The sequence below is a fragment of the Delphinapterus leucas genome, chromosome X, assembly GCF_059928025.1.
Source record: "Delphinapterus leucas isolate spDelLeu-1000000601 "Yukka" chromosome X, BTC_Dleu_Yukka2, whole genome shotgun sequence".
Taxonomy (NCBI): domain Eukaryota; kingdom Metazoa; phylum Chordata; class Mammalia; order Artiodactyla; family Monodontidae; genus Delphinapterus; species Delphinapterus leucas.
The window spans coordinates 132953284-132978490 of NC_143150.1; the positions used below are offsets into that span (position 1 = coordinate 132953284).

The 25207-nt window shown below is 46.9% G+C and overlaps 1 protein-coding gene across 14 annotated transcripts in view; it reads left to right on the plus strand.

Moving 5' to 3' along the window:
- Positions 1-25207, plus strand: part of DHRSX (dehydrogenase/reductase X-linked) — a 343888-nt gene that overhangs the window by 22832 nt on the left and 295849 nt on the right. For all 14 annotated transcript variants that reach the window (XM_089904865.1, XM_089904860.1, XM_089904861.1 and 11 more), the window contains exons 2-3: positions 9746-9853; positions 16916-16984. In XM_089904865.1, coding sequence (XP_089760991.1) covers positions 9746-9853; positions 16916-16984 — 177 coding nt within the window. The remainder of the gene's footprint in view (positions 1-9745; positions 9854-16915; positions 16985-25207) is intronic.

Genomic DNA, 25207 nt, shown 5'->3' on the forward strand with positions numbered 1-25207 from the left:
GAGGAATAAAATGGAGCAACACTTTACCTGTTTTTCTCCCAGGGCTACCCGCTTGCAGCACGGCCATACCACATCCCAACCTAGACGTTGACTTGGGTGCAATGCAATGCTTTGATTCAGATTTCCCTGTTCTAACTTGTATTCGCTCGTGTATGTGCGTCTGTGTGATCCTGTTGCATGTGTGGCTTTGAGAATCCACCATCACGGTCAAGACACAGGGCAGTTCTGTGACCCCAAGGATCCCTGGCGTGGCCCATCTCCTTCCGACACCAACGCCGCACCCCGTCCTTCACCCCTGGCAGCCACTAATCTGTGCTCTATAATTCTGTCCCTTTAAGACTGTCATAGAAATGGAGGCATACACAATGGAACCCTTTTGAAATGGCTCTTTTTCTCCCCACCCACCTTGTTGCTAGAGCTCTGTGCCTTTCTTTTGAGTAACACCTGTAAAATGACAGTCACACTAAAGATCTTTCTTTTACGAACAAGGCTGCAGTGAATATTTTTGTTCCTGTGTCTCTGCAGACCTGTGGGAGTATGTCTGTGGCATGAAATTCTTAGAAGTAGAATTGCTACGTAGGGGACATGCACGTCCACTTTAGACCCCCTCCAACTCACCTCCTAAAAGATACAGTCTCGGTGGAAAATTGAATGTGCAAACGGTTCATTTTTCTGGGGCGTTGCCATCCTGGATGGGACCGAGCTGTTGTTATTGATGAAACCTACTAACTTCCTTTGCTTTTATTTTCTTTAAGGAGGAGTGAGTTCCAACATCCTGTTACATATCTGTATTTTATTCAGTATGGGTTAAATCCTTGTTCATTTCCTTTTTCTCTCTTTTTGGGAGGGTACAAGTTCGGGTGAGGCACCCCTGAGGCCAAACAAGCCGAGGCATCGGAGTTTGGAGCACAGAAAGGTTTATGGCAGGGTCCTGCAAGGAGACTGTGGCTTGTGCCCCCAAACCCCCGAACTCCCCAAAGGGTTTCAGTAAAGCATTTTTAATGGGAAGGTGAAGGAAGGGTGTGGGTGGTTATTGCAGACTTCTTGGTGCAGGAGTCCTTTGTCCACGAAAGTCAGGTCACGGTGTTGCTGTTAACCTTCAAGAAAACCAATGTTATTCTCTGTTGTGCAACTTTTTCTCTATGAATGGAAAGGCGCTCCACCCTTAAAGGTCAGAGCCTTGAGAAACGGCTATCCTGTATATTTCAGGCGATGGGCAACATTCTGAACTCAAAGCAAAAGAATACAAAAGTTAAAGAAACACACCTAATGTGGAGTCAGATATGTTCTTCTCCATTACCCTTGGAGCTGTCTCTAATGAGCAGTGAGCTCGGTGTACAGAGAGCTGTCGTTTTGCTATTTTTCCCAAGCGCTGGCCATCACCGAGGCATGAGGTCAGCACTCCAAGTTAGATGCTTCAAACAGAACCGAGAGCGGAGAGCGTTCTAAACATAGTCTGGAAGGGACCTCTCTCCCGGCACCCTGCAAACATCGTGGCGTTTGCCAAGATCTCAGTTGCCTTTCTTCTTGTGGTGCGTGGTGATTCAGAAACAAGTCCAGGGGCGAGTAGCTTCATGCTGCAGCGTTGGACCCAGAGGCTGCAGAGCTGAGTGGCTTTGGGAGGAAAGGAGCAGGTGAGAGCCTTGTCATGGTGCGGCTTGTAGATACCCATCTGGGACGGGGCAGCTGGTGACACGGGTCCCAGTCACCACACGGGTCCCAGGCCCGGCTGGTGCGCTTGGGATCAGCTTACCTCGGAATTGGCAGAGCACTTTCTCTGACATCTGTCGGACAGGAGCTGACAGGTCGGAGTTGGTGTTGAACCCAGGATCAAAGACGTGCACGGTGTGGGGAAGAGAGGGTGACAGTGGAGGTGATGTACAGGGATCCCGTGGATCTGTTTGCAGCTAGATTTCCGGGGGAAGCGTGGAAGGAATGTGCATTGCAGCTGACCCGTGTCGGGGAGATAAGGGGGGCAGAGAGGGCCCGGGTCACCTGCCCTCCTAGGGAGCTCCCTCCAGCCAGGCTGGTGTGTCCTCGCGTGGATGTACGTGTGTGTGCAGGTGTACGCCCCTGGTTAAGGTTTGAATCACGCCTCCTCCCCCAAAAAAACATATGTTGGGGTCCCCCCACCCCCACCCCGCACTGTAACCTTATTTGGAAATAGGGTCTCTGCAGATGAGCGACTTAAGATGGGGTCACTTGGGTGACGGCTCAGCCAGCAGGACCGGGGGCCTAGTAAGAAGGGGAAATGTGGACGCAGAGATGCTGAGCAGCAGGACCCTGTGAGGACACAGAGAAGACGGCCACCTACACGCCAAGGAGAGGGGCCCGGGGCAGATGTTCCCTATAGGCTGACAAAATGAGGAAGCGTGCTCTGCAGAGGCCACCCAGGATGTGCCTGGACAGTTGTTGGCTGAAACATCCCCCATCTCAGCAGAAACGCCGTCAGCTTGGATGCAAGATAAATAACACACATGCTTGTAGTATAAGCATGTCCCGGATATTGCATGGGCTATACTTAAACCAAAAATTGCTCATTGCTTGTCGTAAATTATATCTCTATCTCTATCTTTTTAACTATATATGTATCTATGTATCTATCATCTACCTACCTGAACTATCCATTTATCCTCAGTCTGTTTATATGTCATTAACACCATCTGTTATCTGTCATTTATCTATCATCTATCAATCTATCATCTATGTATGTATGTGTCCAACCATCTTTATCTATGTATCGATCTATGTATCTTTCTGTCATCTTTCAAGCTATCATCTATATCATCTTTCAAGTTATCCTGTATCTGTCTGTCTATTGATATCTATCTATCTATGTATCTATCTATGGAGAGATTCATTTTAAGGAATTGGCTCATGTAATTATGGGGTCTAGCAGGTCCTAAATCTTCAGAGTGGGCCGGCAGGCTGGAAACCCATGGAAGACTTGCAGTTTGAGTCTAAAGGCCGTCAGGAAGCAGAATTCCCTCCTCCTTGGAGAATCTCAGCCTTTGTTCTATTGAGGCCGTCAACGGATTAGACGAGGCCCACCCACACCAGAGAGGGCAACCTGCTTTCCTCAAAGCCCCTTGATTTAAATGTTCATCTCATCCAGTAAAACACTGTCACGGAAACACCCAGAATAATGTCTGACCACATATCTAGACCCCGTGGCCCAGCCAGTTCGACACGTAAGATTATCCCAGGAGCTGCGACGGCCGTGCAACCAGGGAGCACGTGTGATAGGAGTCTTCTCTCAGCTGAAGCCAGAGGGAGACGCAGCTCCCATACCAGGCAGGCCACTGGGATTCGACAGCCTGGCACTTGGACTGTTTCTGGGTGGGCGAGTCAGCTTCTTGCTTTGGAAGTGAGCTCTCCGGGACAAGTGGGGACTGGCCCACGTCCGGCCTGGGTGCCCAGCAGCAGGGCGGTGCTCTCGTTCCCAGCACATGTTAGAGGAATGATTCCCTTGACCTCACATCCGGTGCCTTCCGCCCGGCCGTTCCTCCGCCCACCCTCCCTGGCGTGCTCCTGCCAATTCCCTCCTTTGCTGCCTGGCCTCCCACGGCTGGTTGAATCACGTGGACCCCTCTGCAATCCCAGGATGCAGGTGACGCAGATGCAAAGACTAGCCTCCGGGATCCGGGAGGGGCAGCCTCTCTCCTGGGCATCTCTCGCTTCTTCTGGCCAATGCCCTATGCCCGATTCAGAGTCCTCTGAGTGCTGTCCACCTGCAAGGAGGAAACTGTAGACCTTACTCATGTCGGAGGGGGTATTAATGCCTTCGCTGGGTTTCCCGTGGCCCCTTCTCAGCAATAGACGTGGGGGTAGAGGTGAGATTTTCAGATGTTGCAGGTGCTGATGGAAGCATGTCTACATTGGATCTTTTCACTTGACATGTCTTTTTTAAAAAAATTAAATTTATTTATTATTTGTTTTTGGCTGCGTCGGGTCTTCGTTGCTGTGCGTGGGCTTTCTCTAGTTGTGGCGAGCGGGGGCTACTCTTCGTTGCAGTGTGCGGGCTTCTCATTGCGGTGGCTTCTCTTGTTGCGGAAAACGGGCTTGAGGCACGCGGGCTTCAGTAGTTGTGGCGCGTGGGCTCTAGAGCGCAGGCTCAGTAGTTGTGGCGCACGGGCTTAGTTGCTCCACGGCATGTGGGATCTTCCTGGACCGGGGCTCGAACCCGTGTCCCCTGCATTGGCAGGCAGATTCTTAACCACTGCGCCACCAGGGAAGTCCCGACCTTTCTTTTTAATGAAGTATTCCATTCCTTTCTGGGTGTGGACCGAGGGGTTTGTTTGGAACCCTCCTTGACAGGGAAACAGAAACTCTCTCTCTGTTTTTTTCAATTCTGGTGGGAGGGACCAAGAGAATTAAGGACCTTTGTTCTTTATTTTAAAATTTAATTTAATTATTTTTTCAAAGTGTAGGTTGATTTACTATGTTGTGTTAGTTTCAGGTGTACAGCAAAGTGATTTTATATATATTATATAACATATATAATATTGATACTTGTTATTTATATATATATTCCTTTTCAGATTCTTTTCCCATATAGGTTATTACAGAATATTGAGTAGAGTTCCCTGTGCTATCCAGTAGGTCCTTGTTGTTTATCTATTTTATATATAGTAGTGTGTATATGTTAATCCCAAACTCCTAATTTATCCCTCCCTTTTCCCTTTGGTACCCATAAGGTTGTTTTCCATGTCTCTGAGTCTGTTTCTGCTTTGTATAAAGGTTCATTTGTGCCATATTTTAGGTTCCACATATAAGTGATATCATATGGTATTTGTCTTTCCTTTTCTGACTTACTTCACTTAGTATGATGACCTCTAGTTGCATATATATATGACTATCATTTTTACATAAATAAAATAGAAAATAAAATATGTGAATATAAATATAAAATAAATATATTTATAAATATTATAAATATATAAATATTATATAATTTATAAATCTTATAAGTAATGTAAACATTATAAATAATAAATATTATAAATATAAACATGTATAACTAATAAATATTTGCATAGTATAATATGTAAGCATTATAAAATATTTAATATTCATAAATATTACTTATATTGACAAATATTTATGTTAAAATAAAAGTATCATTAATTTATTTTCATATTGTCTCTTATTAAATAATACATCCTATTTGCTATTATCTTATTTACTTTTCTTGTTTACTTATTTTACATTATTACATATTTTTTATGTATTAACTATATTAAACATATTTAAATATATTAAAATAAATATGTAAAATATGTAACATTTGAGATATAGATACATAATTTTACCTAGGATAAGACTATAGCATAGATACTATTTATAAATATCTAAATAGAAACAAACATTTCATTTATATTTATATAAGAATATATTTTACACATATATTTTTATTTCTTTTTCTTTTCCTTAGCAGTGGTGTGAAAAAACTCCTGGGCAGCAAGTGTGTTGCAGGTTGCGAAAGTTTGGGGACCAGTGTTGTATTCTACTTGGTCTTAACTGTTCAGTTTCCCCCGTAACCTCGCTTTGGGATGAAAGTTCAGGCTGCCGACGAGGCTTCTGTGGTCGTCCTTTGGTTTTTCTCTTCTTTTTGGCCCTGCCACGTGGCTTGCGGGATCTTAGTTCCCTGACCAGGGACTGAACCCAGGCCCCTGGCAGCGACAGCCCCAAGTCCTGACCACTGGACCACCGGGGACTTCCCCGTCCGTTGCCTCTTCTGTGGGAGGTGGTCACACCGGGAGCTGTAAGGTGTCCCCTCCAGCCCAAGACCCCAGCGTGCACCTGTGCTCACGGCACACAGTCGGCGCCGCACAGTGCCCCACACGCATTCAGCAGCTGTTGGTCTGCATTTTCAGGAGGGACCGATGGATGCCAGGGGGACAAGAAAAGTTGAGTTGGGTCCTCCCAAAGGCTCCCCGCCCTGCAGTGCGGTGCTGGAACCCTTCTCTGTAAACGCCGGGAGCCTAGGAAAAGAGCACTTTTATTAATCCGGCTCACCTGCCCAGGAACTAAACCCGCACGCGGTTGGAATCCCTTTAGTAGAATCCAGCCTGGGTGTCTGGGAACTTTGTGGGGCGCCCGAAGGACTCAATTGGGGTTTCTGCGAAGGACGTGCTCTTTCTGATGGACGCGGCGATGGGGAATATTCCCCGGGTGGGGGGTGGTTAGTGGCTGTCCTCCGCGCCTCCCGGGAGATATCGCTGCCCCTGCATCCCTCTCGGGGCTTTTCTTTGTAGGGTTGTTGCTTCATGTTACCGGCAGCAACGCCTTACTGCAGCGCTGGACAACAGGTTGTCCCCACTTACTGGAAGGATTTTCTAACAAGTGGATCAAACCTGACTCCTGGCCAACAGGTGGAATTATCACTTGAGCTTGGCCCTCTCGGGGCTGCTCAGTGTCCCCTGTGTGATGGTGGAGACCCAGATGGGCTAGGATACCCCGTTGTAGGGATGGAGGATGCCCCCCTGTATGCAGGTATGGCAGGGGGTTTATCCATCCTTCTCTACGGAGAGACAGGTGCTGCCCTGAGGAACCTTGGCTTTACGTTGGCAACCGGCCTTGTCTCTCCATGGCAGATTCCTAGAAGTGAATTTTCGAGATCAAATGATAGAAGCACATGTAATTGCACTAGATATTACCCAGTTTCCCCCAATGGGGACTGTGCTGTTTTGCACTCCTACCCACGCTGTAGGTGAGAGAAATGAGGCTGTTGAAGTCTTTAAACTTCCGCCAACCTGATGGGTGTCATGGTATCTAGCAGTTTTCGTTAACTATTAACATTTCTCTTATTAGGTGTAAACTTGGGCATGTGTTTTTAAGGGCCATTTCAGTATGTTTTTTTTTTGTGGTGCGCGGGCCTCTCACTGCTGTGGCCCCTCCCATTGTGGAGCACAGGCTCCGGACGCGCAGGCTCAGCGGCCATGGCTCACGAGCCCAGCCGCTCCATGGCATGTGGGATCTTGCCGGACCGGGGCACGAACCCGTGTCCCCTGCATCGGCAGGCGGACTCTCAACCACTGTGCCACCAGGGAAGCCCTCAGTATGTTTTTATATCAACAAATGCTTTTGCCCTTCTTCTCTGTAGAGTTGTTTTTTTTTTTTTTCTTCTTGATTTTTAAGAACTCTTTACATACTCGGAAAATAGCCCTTTGAATGTGACTTTGCTTATGGTGTTGTTTTAATTTTTTGGTAGGATTTTTTTTCTCTTTTTATTTGGCCACACCTCGTGACTTGTGGGGTCTTAGTTCCCAGACAGGGATGGAACCCGCGCCCCCTGCATTGGGAGCATGGACTCTTAACCACTGGACCGTCAGGCAAGTCCTTATGGTGTGTTTTTTTTTTTTTAAACTGTGTACACTTTTTTTAGGAGTGAAATTGATCTATTTATTCTTCTGAATATTGAGTTAGAATTACGAAGGCATTTCCTACTCTGAGGTTGAGAATAAATTTGTCCCTGCTTTCTTCGAATATTTTCATTGTTTAGCTTTTTTCCTCTTAGAGTTCATTTTGATGTGTCCTGGGAGGTATGGATCTCATTTCATCGTTTTCAAAGGTCTTTTTAGATGTCCCCACACCATTTATTAAAAAGTTTATCTTTTCGGGCTTCCCTGGTGGTGCAGTGGTGGAGAGTCCGCCTGCCAATGCAGGGGACACAGGTTCGTGCCCCGGTCCGGGAAGATCCCACGTGCCGCAGAGCAAAAAAAAAAGTTTATCTTTTCTAGACAACAAACTAGTGGTTACCAGTGGGGGAGGGAAGGGGGGAAGGGAGAGATAGGGGTAGGGGATTAAGAGATACAAACTGCTGTGTATGAAATAAGTAAGCTACTGGGACTTCCCTGGCCGTCCAGTGGATAAGACTCCACACTTCCACTGCAGGGGGCATGGGTTCCATCCCTGGTCGGGGAACTAAGATCCCGCATGCTGTGTGGCATGGTCAAAAAAAAAAAAAAAAAAAAGAAGAGCTACAAGGATATATTGTATAGCACAGGGAATACAACCAATATTTAATAAGAACTATAAATGGAGTATAACCTTAAGATATTGTGAATCACTATGTTGTACACCTGAAACTTATAAAATACTGTATAGCAACTCTACTTCAATAAAAAACGTGTAAAAAAAGTGAAATAAAGGAGACAGGGAAAATACAGAATTCATCTTTGCCACCTTGGTCCTATAGGAGCTTTAGCTCCTAGGACTAGCCAGTTCCTACGGATAGCAAATAACTGAGCTGTAAGCATGCTTCTCAAATACAAAGCTACCCGTCCAGATGCACACCCCACCCCCTGCTCTAAGGGGCTCCCATACTCTGGGCCACCATCCACCTGCCCTCATCCCCCCCAGGGCAGGTACCAGACAACAAGGACAGTCCCTGCAGCCAGGACCTGATGAAATTATTCACGCCCATCCTAACCCTGCCTCACCTGTTCCTTCCTGCAGGGCTACTGTCTTGTTTCCCCCTTTCCCTCTGCCTCCTGACCGACCCTGGTGCTTCCCCGTGTAACCCTGCATGGTGTGTTGTGCCCCCTCCTCTTGGGAACTGTGAGTGATCATCCGTCTTTTCAATATTGGTCGTCTCCTGACCTGTTGGCCTCACCCCATACTTGAATAATAATAAAACCTACACTTTTTCCTTCCTTCCTTCCTCCCTCCCTCTCTCTTTCTTTCTTCTTTTTTATTTTTACATCACAATACACCCTCTTTATTTTGGTCACACATTGCACAGTACAATTTTAAAATGGAGTCAAAAAGAGAAGTCTGACGTTTAGTAAAGCATTATTTCATCTTGTATAATAACATGTTACTGACACTTTGGGTAGTTTAAGATTTTATTTAGACACAGTAAAGTTTATTTATTTTATTGACGTATAGTTGATTTACAACGTGTTTATTTCCGCTCTACAACAAAGTGATTCCGTTATACATACATATACCTTCTTTTCCATATTCTTTTCCATGATGGTTTATCCCAGGATATTGAATATAGTTCCCTGTGCTCTACAGTAGGACTTGTTGTTTATGCATTCTATATGTAATACCTTGTATCTGCTAACCCCAAACTCCCAATCCATCCCTCCCCCAATCCCTGCCCCATTGGCCACCACGAGTCTGTTCTCTCTGTGTGTGAGTAGAAACAGTCAATTTTACACCATCACGTTAACGTATATTCTCATACGTTTTGCATATGTGTAGGTTCATGCGAAGGTACATGGTTAAAGGAGTCATCATGTTCTCCGTTTTTATAAGATACTCTGTATTCTCATGTGGTCTTCAGACTTTGTAGAAAACAGTGGGCCGTCCCTCCATAACAAGCAATTTCCTAACTACATTTGAGAAAATGCATACGAGTATAAAACCTACACTTTACAACACAACCAACACGGTCCGAGAGGATTAACCCAGGGCTCTCACCCACAGCTGTCAACGATAGACGCTCTCTGGAGCTCTCTGTGGATCATTTTGGCGGCGTTAATTCCTGCAAAGGTATCGTCGGGGACCGAGCAAGGATTTATCAGGTGGCTTTACCAGGCTGTCCTTATTCAGGGCAACTGTACTGTATGACACTCGTGCATCCCGAGCCTGTAGGAATATTCTGAAGAGCAAACCCACAAATATCAAACCGCAGCTCCCGTTGGCGTCACGCCCTCTTTTGCGACTTCATTCTCATCAATGTGTGCTCTGCCGCTAAACCTTTACCTCGGTTTCTTTTTCTTTTCTCCTGCAGTTTTTCCCCGACAACTCGAGCGTGTTGCTATAGTGACCGGCGGGACTGATGGCATTGGATATGCGACAGCGAAGCATCTGGCCAAACTGGGCATGCACGTCATCATAGGTGATGATTCACTTCTACAACTCCTTGTGTCTTAGAGCGAGCGGGAGATACGCAGCTGCTTGCTTCTACGTGTATGGAAATATTGATGTGCTTCCAGATCCAACAAGGGCAGAAGGCGTAAGGGTGAATACTCAAAAATGGAAAGAGACAGGAAATTGTGTTGTGCTTTTTTTTGGACAGGAGTCGAGGTTCTGCTGTGATATGGATCATATATTTTTTTCCCTGTGTGATTCACTGCAGTTTTGAATTAGTTTGCCAGGAGAGGCAAACTAGTTTGCCAGGAGAGGCAGTTTTGAGTTAGTTTGTTAGGAGAGCTCTAGTTTGCCAGACCTCTCCTAACAAATCATAGGATAAACTGGGTGGATTAAACAACAAACATTTTTCCTGTCCCAGTCCTAGAGGCTGGAATCTGAGATCCAGGCGTGGGCAGGGCTGGTTCCTCCTGAGGCCTCTCTCCTTGCCGTGTAGATGGCCGTCTTCTCCCTGTGCCCTCCCAGGGGCATCCCCCTGTGTGTGTCTGTGTCCTGATCTCCTCTTCTTATAAGGACACCAGTCCTATGGGATCAGGGTCCACCCTAGTGGGTGGACCTTATTTTAGCTTCATCCCCTCTTTAAAGGCCCCATGTCCAAATACAGCCACACTCTGAGGTCCTGGGGGTCAGGGCTTCAACATATGACGTTGCGATGTCATGATTCAGCTCCCAACAGAATCTGAACAGCTTCTGCATTTCAGATTCTGAACCGAAACTCTCAGTGTTTCCCTTCTTCTGTATGAAACTTTCTAATAATGGCTTATTTTGGTCCCTAAATCCTCTTTGAAAATGAAGGGACTTTCTTCTGCTAGGAAAGCGAAGATGGTTCAAGTGAGCTCATTTTACATTTGGGAACCTTCCCATTCAGCTGGAGGTAGAAGTTTAAATCAGCTGGAAAAAAGGATATGGGCAGATGAGCTTTGAAAAAAGGCCGTAATATTTATCATGCTTCTCCCGACATCATCTGGATTCAGTTAATCCCTTTTATGGTGTCCGTTTTTATGAAAATCGTACTGCAGGTCTGGTTTTAGGTGTTAGGGATTGCTTTCACTTCAGTCTTTCTAAAATATGAGCCACGGCCCTTCATTCATTCATCATCGATTCATTTCTTCCTTTCTCTCGTTTTTCCTCCATCGTGTGTTGAAGGATGACTACAGCTCAGACACAGCGCTTGGGGCTGTGGATTTAAACACACGTGAATCTCTCTCCTTTGTGGGTCTGTCCGTAAGCTCCATCCACAGCCAGATTCCCCCTTTTCTGGTCCCTGAATACCTTCACATCTAGTGAGGCCTCAGTGCACAAACTGAAATCCATCATAGTATGGATCTTTTTTTTTTTTCCTTTGGTTGCGCTGGGTCTTAGTTGCGGCAGGCAGGCTCCTTCGTTGCAGCAGGTGGGCTCCTTAGTTGCGGCATGCATGTGGGATCTAGTTCCCTGACTGGGGATCAAACCCTGGCCCCCTGCATTGGGAGCGTGGAGTCTTAACCACTGCACTACCAGGGAAGTCCTGCTATGAGGATCTTAAACCTTATTTCAAGACATCTTCAAGAACTGAACCCTGATAGGAGAATGGGGCTTCTTTTGGTGGCCAAGCCATAGATCCTGTCCATCCTGTCCTCTTTGTCTCGTCCATGTTCCCTTGGAGGCCGAATGGATGGTGATGATGTCCATTCTTCCCCATCGGAACTCACAGATGCCCTGAGTCCCGCGTGGGACATCCCCAGGGGTCCAGTGCAGCCCTCTGCTCTTGGAGGGGCGGGGCTTATCTGGGCACACACAACTCTTCCCTCACGCCCTTACATTGGAACTTTTTTTTGCTTTTGCAAAACCTGACTGCACCATTAAAATTTCTTCCATTTCATGGCCTGTCCCATGTTCCACTCTCTTTTCAAAGACTGCATTTTCTTACGGTGATTCCCTTTTTCACATCACCATCTATCTCTCATGTATGATGGGGTCTGTGGAATGGCCCACATTTGTCTTGCTTTGGGAGCAGTAGATCCCTTCTTGGTCTACTTCACTGTCCTTTGTCCCCATTGAGGGGCTCTTTTCATCAGGAATATGGCTAAGTTGTCCCCATTGAGGGGTTCTTTTCATCAGGAATATGGCTAAGTCCCATTCTCTGTTTTCTTTTGTGTGTGTGTGTTTTCTTTTTCTTTTGTTTCCCCTCTTTCAATAAGTCTTTTTTTAAAATTTGTTGGAATATAGTTGCTTTACAGTGTTGTGTTGGTTTCTGCTGTACAGAAAGTGAATCAGCTCTACGTTTACATACATCCCCTGTTTTTTGGATTCCCTTCCCATTTAGGTCACTGGAGAGCACCGAGTAGAGTTCCCTGTGCTCTACAGTAGGTTCTCATTAGTGATCTATTTTATACATAGTATCAATAGTGTATATATGTCCATCCCAATCTCCCAGTTCATCCCAGCTCCCTGCCTTTCCCCCCGGATAGGTCCTATTCTCTTGATAGATGTGGACATATTAAAAGTTTCTGAACTTGAAATCACCAACTTTATCACGATCCATAACTCCCCTTAGATGAAGATGGGTTGGTTGCAGACCAGGAGGTCTTGTGGGAGAGGGGATGCATCTGAGAATATATATCTGGAGCTTCTTTATCAACTTGAGCACCTCTGTGATCTGTTTATGTCTCTCTGGGGCCTGAGACTATCAAGGAGGTAGGATGTGGGAGCAGATCTCAAGACTGCAGGGAGACTGTGAGATGGTGATGGGCTCTAATCTCCTGATTTGCTGACTTTCCACGCAGGGGCAGCCTCTGTTGTCTCATTAGAGACATGACAAGCCTTCCATGTCTTGGATTTCTGCCAATATTTGGAAGACTTTGTCAAAGTGATGTCAGCTCTTGAAAAGGAAGAGCCATACATCCCCTCTGAGGACCGGCTGGGCCTGGGCTAGTGGTGGAAAGATGCTGGTGGAGCAATCCAGGAGGAGCTTTCTAGTCTGAGCAAAGATGGGAGGCTGGCATCCAGTGCCGGGTGTCTCTGCCCCTGTGATCTCTCCACAGCAGACATCTTCATCTTCTTAATTCCTAGTGAAGCTAGGTGATGTTGGAAGACAGAGAAATAAAAAGAGCCCCGTTTCTGTGCTTTTTGCCTCGATGTGGTGGTTTTAGCTCATGAGGAAGTCTAGAGGGTTAGGTCACGAGGAGATCTAGAGGGAAGGTCAGGATGAGGTCTAGCTGGGTGATGAGTATGTACTGCAGACACGGGCACTGAGCATACGTGAGCAAGCCTGGGTACCCAAGCGTTTGAGGACTGGAGCCCTGACTGGTATCACCTCCTTTAGGGGATGTTTCTTGAGCATCAGGTATGGTATCCGTCAGCACCAAATTTCTACTTTTCTCGAGTTAAACAGAGAGTAGACAGCACATCCTCACCCACTTGTGTCTCCTTTCCCACTAACGTTCTGATGTCCCTGTTTGAACTTTCCCCGAGGGACACAGTTCTGACCCTCCCTGTCAATCTGGTCACGTAGGGAGTCTTACTGCCTCTGTGTGTCTTTGAGGGGATAGTTGAACATATCCTGAGAGGGACACTTTTTCTTCTTACGTGACAGCTGGAGACAAGGTCACTTAATGAAACATTATCATTGGGCAGAATGCATTTTTCTATTAAACACAGATTAAGAGATGGGTTTAATCAATTGCACACTCTCAGTCCCGAAGCCATGAATATTTACAGAATAATCAATTACTTGCTGAAGAATTGAAGTGATAATCTGGGTCCGAGTCCAGCCCATTAGTGTTGCTAAGAATGCATGAATTATTCAGTTTCCCATCTGTTCACAGTATCTTAGTTCCTACTGTTTCAAAATACTGTTTTGGTGGAGGATCCCTCTTTATTCATAATTCTTCATAAACGGTCATCTAAGGTTTAGACCAGGGGTTGGTACGCTTTTTTCTGCTATAGGCTGGATGATAAATATTCTCATAGGTCTCTCATTGATGATCAGCTCTGCCCTTACAGCAGGAAGTCAGCAACGGTCAATACTTAAAGTACATGACTGTCTAAGCGATGGGCCGGATGTGGCCCCAGGTCCGTAGTGTGCTGGCCCTAATTTGGGTCCAGTATCTTTTTTTTTTTTTTTTTTTTTAAACAAGTGGCAGTTCTGTTGCTTCTCGCAGATCTTTACAATCTGGTGGCTAGGGTGCTGTCTTCAGGGAGCGGACCTGGATATGAGAGGTTGTCCTTCCCACTCGACTTGGTGCCCCTGAAGCCTTGCACTGCAGCACGTATAAAACCTAACCCCTGCTGCACGAAGGCTGAACGGAAGGCGGACCCGCTGCGTTTGAGCCCTGCTTCTGTTGTGGCGGACTGTTTCCTGGTATGCAGCCATCACTCCGGAGGTGCATGGGCAGCACTGGCAGCTGTGTACGGAGATGCACGGGCAGCACTGGCAGCTGTGTACGGAGATGCACGGGCAGCACTGGCAGCTGTGTACGGAGGTGCATGGGCAGCACTGGCAGCTGTGTACGGAGATGCACGGGCAGCACTGGCAGCTGTGTAGGGTCAAGCATCCCATATCCAGCCCGTAGAAGGCAGCTGCTAAAGATGACGTTTGCCCCCAAAGTGCCTCTCCATCCCTCCCGTACAATCCAGCCCTGACTGCCTGAATATTTTTTCCTTTGATTTCTTTTTAATTTTTTAAATTTCTGTCTTCTGTTGGAGCATAGTTGATTTACAGTGTTGTGTTAGTTTCAGGTGTACGGCAGAGTGAATCAGTTATACGTGTACATATATCCACTGTTTTTTAGATTCTTTTCCCATAGAGGTCATCACAGAGTACAGAGTTCCCCGTGCTCTACAGTAGGTCCTTGTTGGTTATCTGTTTTATATCTAGCAGTGTGTATAAGTCAATCCCAAACTCCAAATTTATCCCTCCCCCCTGGTAACCACAAGTTCGTTCTCTAAGTCTGTGAGTCTGATTCTGTTTTGTAAATAAGTTCATACGTGTCAGTTTTGTTTAGATTCCGCCTAGAGCCGATATCATATCCTGATTGCCTGAGCATGCAGTGAGCTGCCCGTCGGGGGACGCTGCCGGCCGTGGCCAGTTTGTCCTGCTGTTCCATCGCTTCTCCCCAGCCCACCCTCAGCTTTCTTTCTTCCTCTGGACACTTATGTCTTTCTGACTTCATTTGAGCTTCTGCTACGCCAGCCCTTGATGTCAAGATGGTCTCAGGCTGGAGGGTAGCCCAGCAGCAGATGGTGTTTTAATGTTTAAAAATTGCACAAGTTTCAGAAACAAGCTCATACATGTCTGCAGCCCTCACTTACCCCATGAATTCTATTTTGTTTGTTTTTTTTTTTTGGTCTTTGATGCCCGGAACATTTAGGGATGGAAGACATGCTTCTTTGCCATCCTGCCCCTGCACTCCCGCAGTGCAGGAAGGCTCTCCCAGCGAGAACACGTCATAACCGCATAATGTTTATTTCTTTGAGGAGCTGGAGGTGCAAAGGACTTCTGCAGCTGCGTCTTCTTGATGTCTGCAGCTCTGAACTCCGAGGCGGTGACAGTTTCTATATTCCTTTTCGTTCACCCCCAGAGATGTCCTTTGCCGCGTTTATCTTCAGCAGGGGGCATTTCTCATTCCCCCTGGGTTCACCACTTCTCCTCTCTTATATGTTTGTTACATATACACCCGTTGCTGTAAACATCTTTTTTGTTGATTGTTTTGGAAAGGGCATTGCCTAGATTCACTTGGGGACACTTGTCAGTGACACAGAGCACATAACACAGAGGAAATAGTAGGGAATACTCTTAGAGTGTGTAAGTGAGATCACGGGTACGTAAACAGCATGCAGAGATGCATGATAAAAGGATTGCTTGGTCGTATACTTTCACGGAGACCTCAATAGGCTTTGACCCCAGAGAACCAGCATCTTCCCAGGAGGGGCTGTGGCTGCAGGTGGGAGGGTGATGTGGGCGGGACCTGCCCCTCCCAGGCCCCTCAGCGGTGTCCTCTTGCCCCCTGTTGGTTCTCTGGGCGTCAGGGCTCCATGCCCACCCCTGTGTTCACAGGTGCCAGCTCTGGCCTCCCTGTTGAAGGTGTCCTGTGACTCAGCCCCCAGGGAGTTTCAGGTGTGGCTTCTCCTGCACAAGGTCAGAGGCGCTGCTTGAGGCCGGCTCCTTAATCAGGGATGCTGCCTGGGAAGCAGGCTGTCCTGGCTTCTCCCCATCCCATCAGGACCCCCTTAAAGTGAGGGCTGTCTGCGCACAGACGTAAGGAAGAACAGCCCCCCTGCCCTCCAGGCTCTACCCTCACGGTCAACACAGATTCACCTACTCAGGCATTAAAGAAACCTCATTCACTTTCTTTCGCCCCAAATTTCAACTGGGACACCCTCATCCTACACAAAAGACCCGTCACCACCCTTCTAAGCGAACGTTCCCAGCATCGCACCCGCTGATTTTACGGAGTCACGGGTAACGGGAGGAGACATCTCGAGCTCATGGTGGGAATGTCCCGCGATGGTTTTTTTTCTTTTTTAATTTTTTTTTTTGGCCGTGCCACGCGGCTTGCGGGATCTTAGTTCCCCGACCAGGGATGGAACCCAGACCCTCGGCAGTGAAAGCGCAGAGTCCTAACCACTGGACCTCCCGGGAAGTCCCCCGTGATGGTTTTTATAGCTCAAGCCACTGTGAACAGAGCGGCCGCCTGGACCAAAAGTCTCTCGAAAGCTCTATGTCTAGTCTGACATTTCTGCTGACAGTTTCATGCTCATATGCTCTTGGTGTCCCCGTGGTCCCGATACCACTAGGTGCTTCGTGTCCTTGGAATTACTGAAAAGTAAGATGTCCCAGAAATGCATCCTTTTGACCAATCCACCTAAAGAAAATGCATCTTCAATGGGTACGCTGAATCCGCTACAGTTGCTCCGATGGCCAAATTCAATGCCAGAACGGAAGGAGACACTTAGCATGTTGTAGGGCTGTGTTTACTGTCTCAAGAAAACATTGTTTCACATGGGGTAGTTTCCTTACCCTGAGTTGTATCTTTTCTTTTCCTTGTAGGCGGAAATAACAAAGGCAAAGCGGAAGAAGCTGTGAGAAAGATAAAAGAGGAAACCCTCAATGACAAAGGTACTCTACTGCCCGGTGGACAGATGGCTCTACTGCTTGGTCTGGGGGCTGCAGACCCTGGCGTGGGCTCAGGGACCCGGATGGTGGAAGTGGCTCTGGGCAGCGGTGTCTCTGATTCTTGGGCTTTTCTCTGGGGGGGCTTTTGTCCTCCTTGGGGCGTGGAAGGTGGCAGCAAGCATGCTGCTACCACGGCACCTGCTGGGGAGGGCATTCCTTGTGAAACTGGGACCCGTTTTCATTCCCTGTCGATCTCCAGGGCCCTCTGAGGCCCGTGTTCACTCAGGAACCGTTGGATGCACCCTCCGGCAGGTACACCTACTTTTCTCGGGTTCTTGAAGGGAAGAGGCACCAAACAGGACCCTGCCGGGTCTCACGGGGATCAGCGCTGCCCCGTCGTGCATCCCCGGGGCCTTCTCTACCTATTGAACCCGGGGGATACACACACGGCCCTCACATCTTTCCTGATACCAACGCTCTCCGGTGCTTTCTGAGCCCAAGCCTGGTGCCTTATGTTTAACAAAAGCGCATGCAGGTCACTTTCTTGGCCGTCAGAGCCAGGCTGTTTCAAGCATCACCCAGAAGCTGAGGATTCCCATCTGTGGGCAGATGGCGATTCCTGAGAGACGCGTGAAAACCCCGGACGGACGGGTAAAGCCGTATCTGTCCCTTTGTGTCAAGACTCCCACTTGTGGGTGTTCAAGGTTGACCATCCGGCCCTCTGCCCAAGGCTGGGGCGTGCTGACATTCCCAATGTGTCCCCTGCCCTCGTGGCAGGATGTCTTTCATCCTTTTCCTCCCCCCCCCCCTTTTTTTTTTAATGGGGATAGAGTTGTTTTACAATGTTGTGTTAGTTTCTACTGTACCGTGAAGTGGAGTTCCCTGTGCTGTACGGCAGGTTCTCATTAGATATCTACTAGGATGCCTTTGATCTTGAGACAGAACACAGGGGGGCTCCCGCAGCTCTCATGCAACACCAGGCAGCTCCTGCAGACAGAGGCGCTGCTTCTCTCCCTCGCCTGCCCCGGGGCAGAAGTGGTCCACTGTTGTGACAGCCGATCGTGAGCCCCCGTCCCTAGTTTGCAGTGGCTCAGGGGGCCTGTCTCTCCAACGCCTTGGTTTCCACCCAGCGTGTATTTCCCGGGCCTCTAGCAGTAGCATCACCAGGGGCAGGTGGTTAGAAGTGCTGATTTTCAGCCCTGAGCACGGAAACTAGAGCAGGCAGGGCCGGGAACCTGCATTTTCCCACGCCCTCCCCGGGAATCCCCCTGCCCCCCTCAAGTTTAAGAATCGCTGCTGTCGTGACCGCATGAAACCATAATTTCCAGGCCCAAAGAGGAGCCTCGTGGAAACCGCCAAAGCGTGGGCTTCTTTTCATGACCTGAAAAACCGCTGGAAAGGATGAAAAAATAATTCACCCAAACTCGCTCGTGTTACACAGTCCTAACCAGTCAAGGTGCCGAGGTTCATCTGGGGCTACGTGTGCTTCTGGAAAACGTTTAAGAGCTTCATGTGTTCTGACAGAGCTGTAATCCGTAGCCCTGATTGATGGGAGGAAAGAACGTTCTAGAACATCTTTAGACAGTTTCCTGGTGGCATCAGCTTTGTACGCTGCGACTCACAGTTTGTGCAGAAAGCTCACGGATTAAAGGGAAAACGTCTCCGTAGCAGCTCTGTGCTGGAGGGGAGGCCCCCAGGGCCTGCGCTGGGCAGGGCGGTGATTCCTAATCACCCAGGACGGTGCTGTCAACGTCCCTCTGGTCAAGGCTGGTGACAGAGCCTCGGCCGTGTCTGCTCCTGCGTCTTCATTTCTAGCAAGTGACACCAAGTAGATCCATGAAATTTGCATCTGGGAGACGTAGCCGCCGGGGCGGACAGTCAGTCAGGTGCACAGCGACAGCAGAGAGAGCCCAGGGGTCTGCCCAAGCCCCAAACCCCAGCCTGCCTGCACCCCACTTGCTGGCAGCCCCCCCGCCCCCGGGCATCCGTGTTTATGGAAAGGGCGAGGCTGGGCGTCCCTGGTGGGTAGCGGCCCTGCGCTGGTCCTTGTGTTGCTTGGAGCGGCCCTTGCCCAGAAGCTGGCAGCGCTCAGGGAAGCTCAGGTTCCCCCTGGCCTGGGAGGGGACATGGGGGCCAGGGAGGTGTCTGGACACAAGCTGAGTGACCCCTGAGGTCTGCAGCAGGGATATGGTCTGAGCCAGGGTGAGCGTGGCCGCTCCCACGGGGGCTGGTCCAGTGAGGGAGTGAACCCTTGATACACACGCACACGCACCTTTTAAAATTCCTCTTGTGCATTGAACCAGACATGAAAGCAGCGCTGTCTGTATTTTACACCAGAAGCCTGGCACTTGGAAGTCAGTCCGTGCACACCGCAGCCCGTGCACGCCTGGAGGGGTCCATGGGACAGGTGGGAGATGCTGAGACCTGGCCAGAGGAGGATGGTTTGGTGGTGGTCCTCGAACTGACGTTGCTGAATTCACACCCAGCCTCGGGATTCCCCCAAGCCAAGGTCCAGCCAGTCCCGGGGGAAGAGGGGCACTCCCTGTGCCGGGGACCCGCTGCATAAGGGTAGGGCCGGTGGGGACACTGGGTCTCCCTGTGCATTGGTGGCCGTCGGTCGGCCCTCACCCTTCCTTTTGGCTTAGCTCCCTGCAGACTCGGCCGGACCCGGTCTGGGTCAGGATGCTCTCTGGAGTGGAACCCACAGCCCTGCAGAGGTGCTTCTGTCCAGACTAGCTACCCTGCTGCAGCCTCTAAGGGTCTTGTCCCCACATCCCCTGGCTTCCCACTTGGCCAGGGGGAGCCCCACCTGTTCCTCGCTTATGGCTCTTCTGTGATTCTCTGGATTCTTCTCTTTTTGTTTTGGAGCAAATCAGCAGATAGCCTGAGACTAGCAAATGACTGTCGAGAACACAATTATTTCTTTTCTTTTTGAAATTTTTATTGGGGTATAGTTGCTTTACAGTGTTGTGTTAGTTTCTTCTGTACAGCAAAGTGACTCAGTTATACATAATACATGTATCTATTCTTTTTCAGGTTCTTTTCCTATATAGGTCATTACAGAGTATTGAGTAGAGTTCCCTAACACAATTATTTCTAAATGCCGAATTTCTCTGTAGCCTACCTCCCCCCTCATCTCTGTACTGACCCTTTTTTCTTAGTTCTCCGTTGAATGCTTTATGTGCTGTACCATCTGCCTTTGACATCACAGTCAGTTGAGGTCATGTTTGGGGCTGGGATGGGAGGGATGCCTGCATATCAGAGTATAACTAGGTTGGCTTTCAGAGCGATATATTCGTGAGTGTGGTCTCAGGAATCAAGGTGCCGTCGATCATTTCTCAACCTAGAGATTTCCAGGGAAGAGACTTTTCGTACCTTATCACCATGTATCCATGGTACCAAAACCTTTATTGCTCTTGAGTAATTATGTGCTGATGCAAGCTCTCTTATTTGGAGCAAATAGCCTTGCTAATTTACCAAAAAAAAAAAAAAAGAAAAAAAAACCCACCCCAAAATACCAATAAAAACCCGAACACCACAAAAAGAAACAGCAAAATAGTATAACAACGTTCAAATGAACCCAAATGGAAACAGATAATTTAAATACTTTTAAAAGGACTCCAGGCAGGTAAACTTTGCTTTGCCCATTTCACAGTGACGCATGCAACCCACGAGGGAATTCCCTAGTCCCAAATCCTAGGAAATGTGGTGTCTGTTCTTCGTTTTTAAAAGGAGAAAGGCATCCCTTGCTTTGTGTCACTGTTCCACACTTTTCCACGGTCAGCAGTGTCTTCCTGGACAATTTTACACCTTTCCTAACGTCATTCTTTTAAAAAATCTTTTAAATAAGTATATCGTGTTAGTTTCAGGTGTACAGCATGGTGATTCAGTTATACATGTACATAGATTCCTTTTCAGATTGTTTTCCTTTCTCGGTTACGACAGAATATCGAGCAGAGTTCTCTGTGCTCTACAGTAGGTCCTTATTAGTTATGTATTTTGTATATAGTAGTGTGTCTATGTTAACCCCAGACTCCTAATTTATCCCCCCCCTCCCACCTTTCCCCTTTGGTAACCGTAAGTTCGTTTTCCATGTCTGTGACTCTGTTTTGTTAATAAGTTCATTTGTATCATTTTTTAAAAAGATTTATTGATTACTTATTTATTTATTTTTGGCTGCGTCGGGTCTGAGTTGCAGCACGCGGGCTCTTCGTTGTGGCGCGCGGGCTTCTCTCTAGTTGTGGCGTGCGAGCTCAGTAGTTGCGGCGTGCTGGCTTAGTTGCCCCGCGGCATGTGGGGTCTTAGTTCCCCTGACCAGGGATCGAACCCGCGTCCCCTGCATTGTAAGGTGGATTCTTTACCACTGGACCACTACGGAAGTCCCTGTATCATTTTTTATTGAAGTATAGTTGATTTACAATATCATGTTAGTTTCAGGTATACAGCACCGTGATTCAGTTTTATACTGAATTATATTATACTGAATTATATTCCTTTTCAGATTCTTTTCCCGTATAGGGTATTACGAGATACTGAGTAGAGTTCCCTCGGCTGTTCAGTAGGTCCTCGTTGGTTGTCTGTTTTATATAGAGTAGTGTGTATATGTCAGTCCCAATCTCCTAATTTATCCCTTCCCCCGTCTCTCCCATGATAACCATAAGTTTGTTTCCTATGTGTCTGTGACTCTCTTTCTGTTTTGTAAATAAGTTCATTTGTACCATTTTTTAGATTCCACATACAAGCGATATCATATACTATGTGTCTTTCTCTGTCTGACTTACTTCACTTAGTATGATCATCTCTAAGTCCATCCATGTTGCTGCACATGGCATTATTTTGTTCTTTTTCATGGCTGAGTAATATTCCATTGTATACATGTACCACATCTTCTTTATCCATTCATCTATTGATGGACGCTTAGGTTGCTTCCACGTCCTGCCTATTTGTAAATAGTGCTGCTGTGACCATTGGGGTGCATGTATCTTTTCAAATTATGGTTTTCTCCTGTCTTTTTGATTTAACTTAAAATGGCCCTTATTGACAGTTTCCTGTTTCCTGCAGGCATCCTTTTCTTTCCCCCTTTCATTTTTTTAAAATTGAAGTACAGTTGATGTACAATATGATATATTTCATGTGTACAGGATGGTGATTCACAACTGTAAAGGTTATACTCCATTTATAGTTATGGAAAAATATTGGCTATATTCCCTGTGTTCTACAACATAACCTTGTCGCTTATGTATTTTATACCTAGTAGTTTGTGCCTCTTAATCCCCTCCCCCTATCCTGCCCCTCCCCCCTTCCCTCTCCCCACTGGGAACCACTAGTTTGTTCTCTGTATCTGTGAGTCTGCTTCTTTTTTGTTATATTCACTAGCTTGCTGTATCTTTTAGATTCCACATATAAGTGAGATCATAGACTGTTTGTCTCTGTCTGACTTACTTCATTTAGCATCATGCCCTCCAAGTCCATCCATGTTGCTGCCAATGGCATGATTTCATTCCTTTTTATGGCTGACTAGTATCCCACTGTGTATATATGTACCACATCTTCTTTCTCCATTCATCTGTCTGTGGACACTTAGGTGGCTTCCATGTCTTGGCTGGTGTAAACGGTGCTGTTATGAACGTTGGGGTGCGTGTATCTTTTCGAATTATGGTTTTCTCTGGGTATATGCCCAGGAGTGGGATGGCTGGGTCATATGGTAGCTCTCTTTTTACTTTTAAGGAACCTCCATCCTGTTCTCCAGAGTGGCTCCACCAACTTACATTCCCACCCACAGTGCAGGAGGGTTCCCTCTTCTCCACGCCCTCTCCAGCATTTGTTATTTGTGGTGCTTTTTTTTTTTTTTTTTTTTGAGGTACGCGGGCCTCTTACTGTTGTGGCCTCTCCCGTTGCGGATCACAGGCTCCGGACGTGCAGTCTCAGTGGCCATGGCTCACGGGCCCAGCCGCTCCGCGGCATGTGGGATCTTCCTGGACCAGGACACGAACCCGCGTCCCCTGCATTGGCAGGTGGACTCTCAACCACTGCGCCACCAGGGAAGCCCTATTTGTGGTCTTTTTGATGACAGCCTCTCTGACAGTTGTGACGTGATGGTGAATGATTTAGTAAGTGAATTTTGAAAAAAGTGGACTTTTAATTTTGGAACAATTCTAGATTACAGAAGAGCTGTGAAGGTTCCCGAGTCCCCACATACCCTGTGCCTGTAGTTCTCTCCATCATTAATATCTTATGTTACGTTCGTGTCTCACAGTGAAAGCACCTTATTGGTCTATGATCCCTGACTAAAGACCTTATGTTTTTTCTGAATTTCCTTAGTTTTTACCTAATGCCTTTCTTCCATCCCAGGATCCCATACAGGATGCTATGGTAATATCTAGTTGTCCCATCTCTTTAGGCTCCTCTTGGCTGTGATCATTTCTTAGGCTCTCTGTGTTTTTTTTGTTTTTTTTTGATGACCTTGACAGTTTTGCAGAGTGCTGGCCAGGAATTCTGTGGAATGTCCCCCTTTCATCTTTAACTTGGTGTCCTGAGGTAGCCAGTGAGCAGGCATGCCTGGATAGACAGACACTAGACAGGTGTTCATACAGACAGATGATTTCCTGTGGGCAATTAGAAGGTTTAACAATGCCTGGAGAAAACCATAAGTTGAAAAGATACATGCACTCCAATGTTCATTGTAGCACTATTTACATACAGTAGCCAAGACATGGAAACAACCTAACTGTCCATCAACAGATGAATGGATAAAGAAGATGTGGCACATATATACAATGGAATACTACTCAGCCTTAAAAATAAAGAAATCATGCCATTGGCAGCAACTTGGATGGACCTAGAGATCATCGTACAAAGTGAAGTAAGCCAGACAGAGGCAGACATATATCATACGATAGCACTTATACGTGGAATCTGAAATATGATGTAAATGAACTTATTTACAAAACAGAAACAGACTCACAGACATAGAAAACAAACGTATGGTTACCAAAGGGGAAAGGGGGGTGGGATAAATTAGGAGTTTGGGATTAACATATACACACTACTATATATAAAATAGATAACCAACAAGGACCCACTGTAGAGCACAGGGAACTCTACTGAATATCTCGTAATAACCTATCATGGGAAAAGAATTTGAAAAGGAATAGATGCATGTGTATGTGTAACTGAATTGCTTTGCTGTGAAACCAACACAACATTGTAAATCAACTCTACTGCAATTAAAAAAAAATGGCATTCGGCAAGTCAATTCTATAACAAAGGAAAAAAAAAAGAAAGTTTAGAAGGTCATCGTGTCTTTTCTGAAGGGACGAAGGCGCAGCACAGCCCTTTGTGAACATTTAATGTTATTACTGCTCACACCGTGTTCTTCCTGTGAAGGGCTCTTCATTTCTCAGGCTCGGGAATGATTAATGTTAACCTTTGGAAGCACCATCAAGGTGACTTCCGTGAGGGAGGCGATTGTCTGCCTAGTTTCCTTAGCTCGTCTATACATACTTACAGGAATAATAATAGAAGAAAAAACCCACAGGGAAGAATTTTCATTCTCATCGTGCGTCCAAAGTTCTATTTCCCCCACCAATAATTTATGCAATATTTTCCCTCCCTCCTGCATTGTCCTGTTATCCTGTGCTGTGTTTCTCCTCTTTTCATTTGTGGGGAGGAATCGTCGCCGAGGAAATTCGTTTCGCCCGTTCCCTTCTAACACACCTCAAGGTGCTCCGTGCTTTGAAACTTGGTAATTAGAGAACCTGCTCGCGTGACCGTCTCTAAAAGTTATTCTGGAAATGTTACTTCCATGATATTTTTCCTCCTGGGGGAAATGAAGTCGTCCTTAGTTGTTATAGAAGATAAACGTATAGTAAGAAAGGTTTTTTAAAAAAATAAAACTTGGAGGATTATGTAATGATATTTGAAACACTTAAATGAGACCCAGAGGTTAATGTTTCCTGGAAGGAGCTTCTCCTTCAGTGAAAAGGACGTTGCCTCTGAAATTGTTGTCAAGATTCTGATGACAACAGCCCGTGCCCAGCTCTGCACACGTCTGTGGTCCTCTCCGTGTTATTATCTCTGTGATGCGTGGTTTGGGGTGTGCAGAGCCCGTGACGTTAGCATGTTAGAAATCGCTTCGATCCACTTTCTAACAGATACTTGGAGGCTCCGTAAGGTACTGTAGTGCCTTGAAGATAAATATTTATTTTCACTTATTGCAGGTTTCGT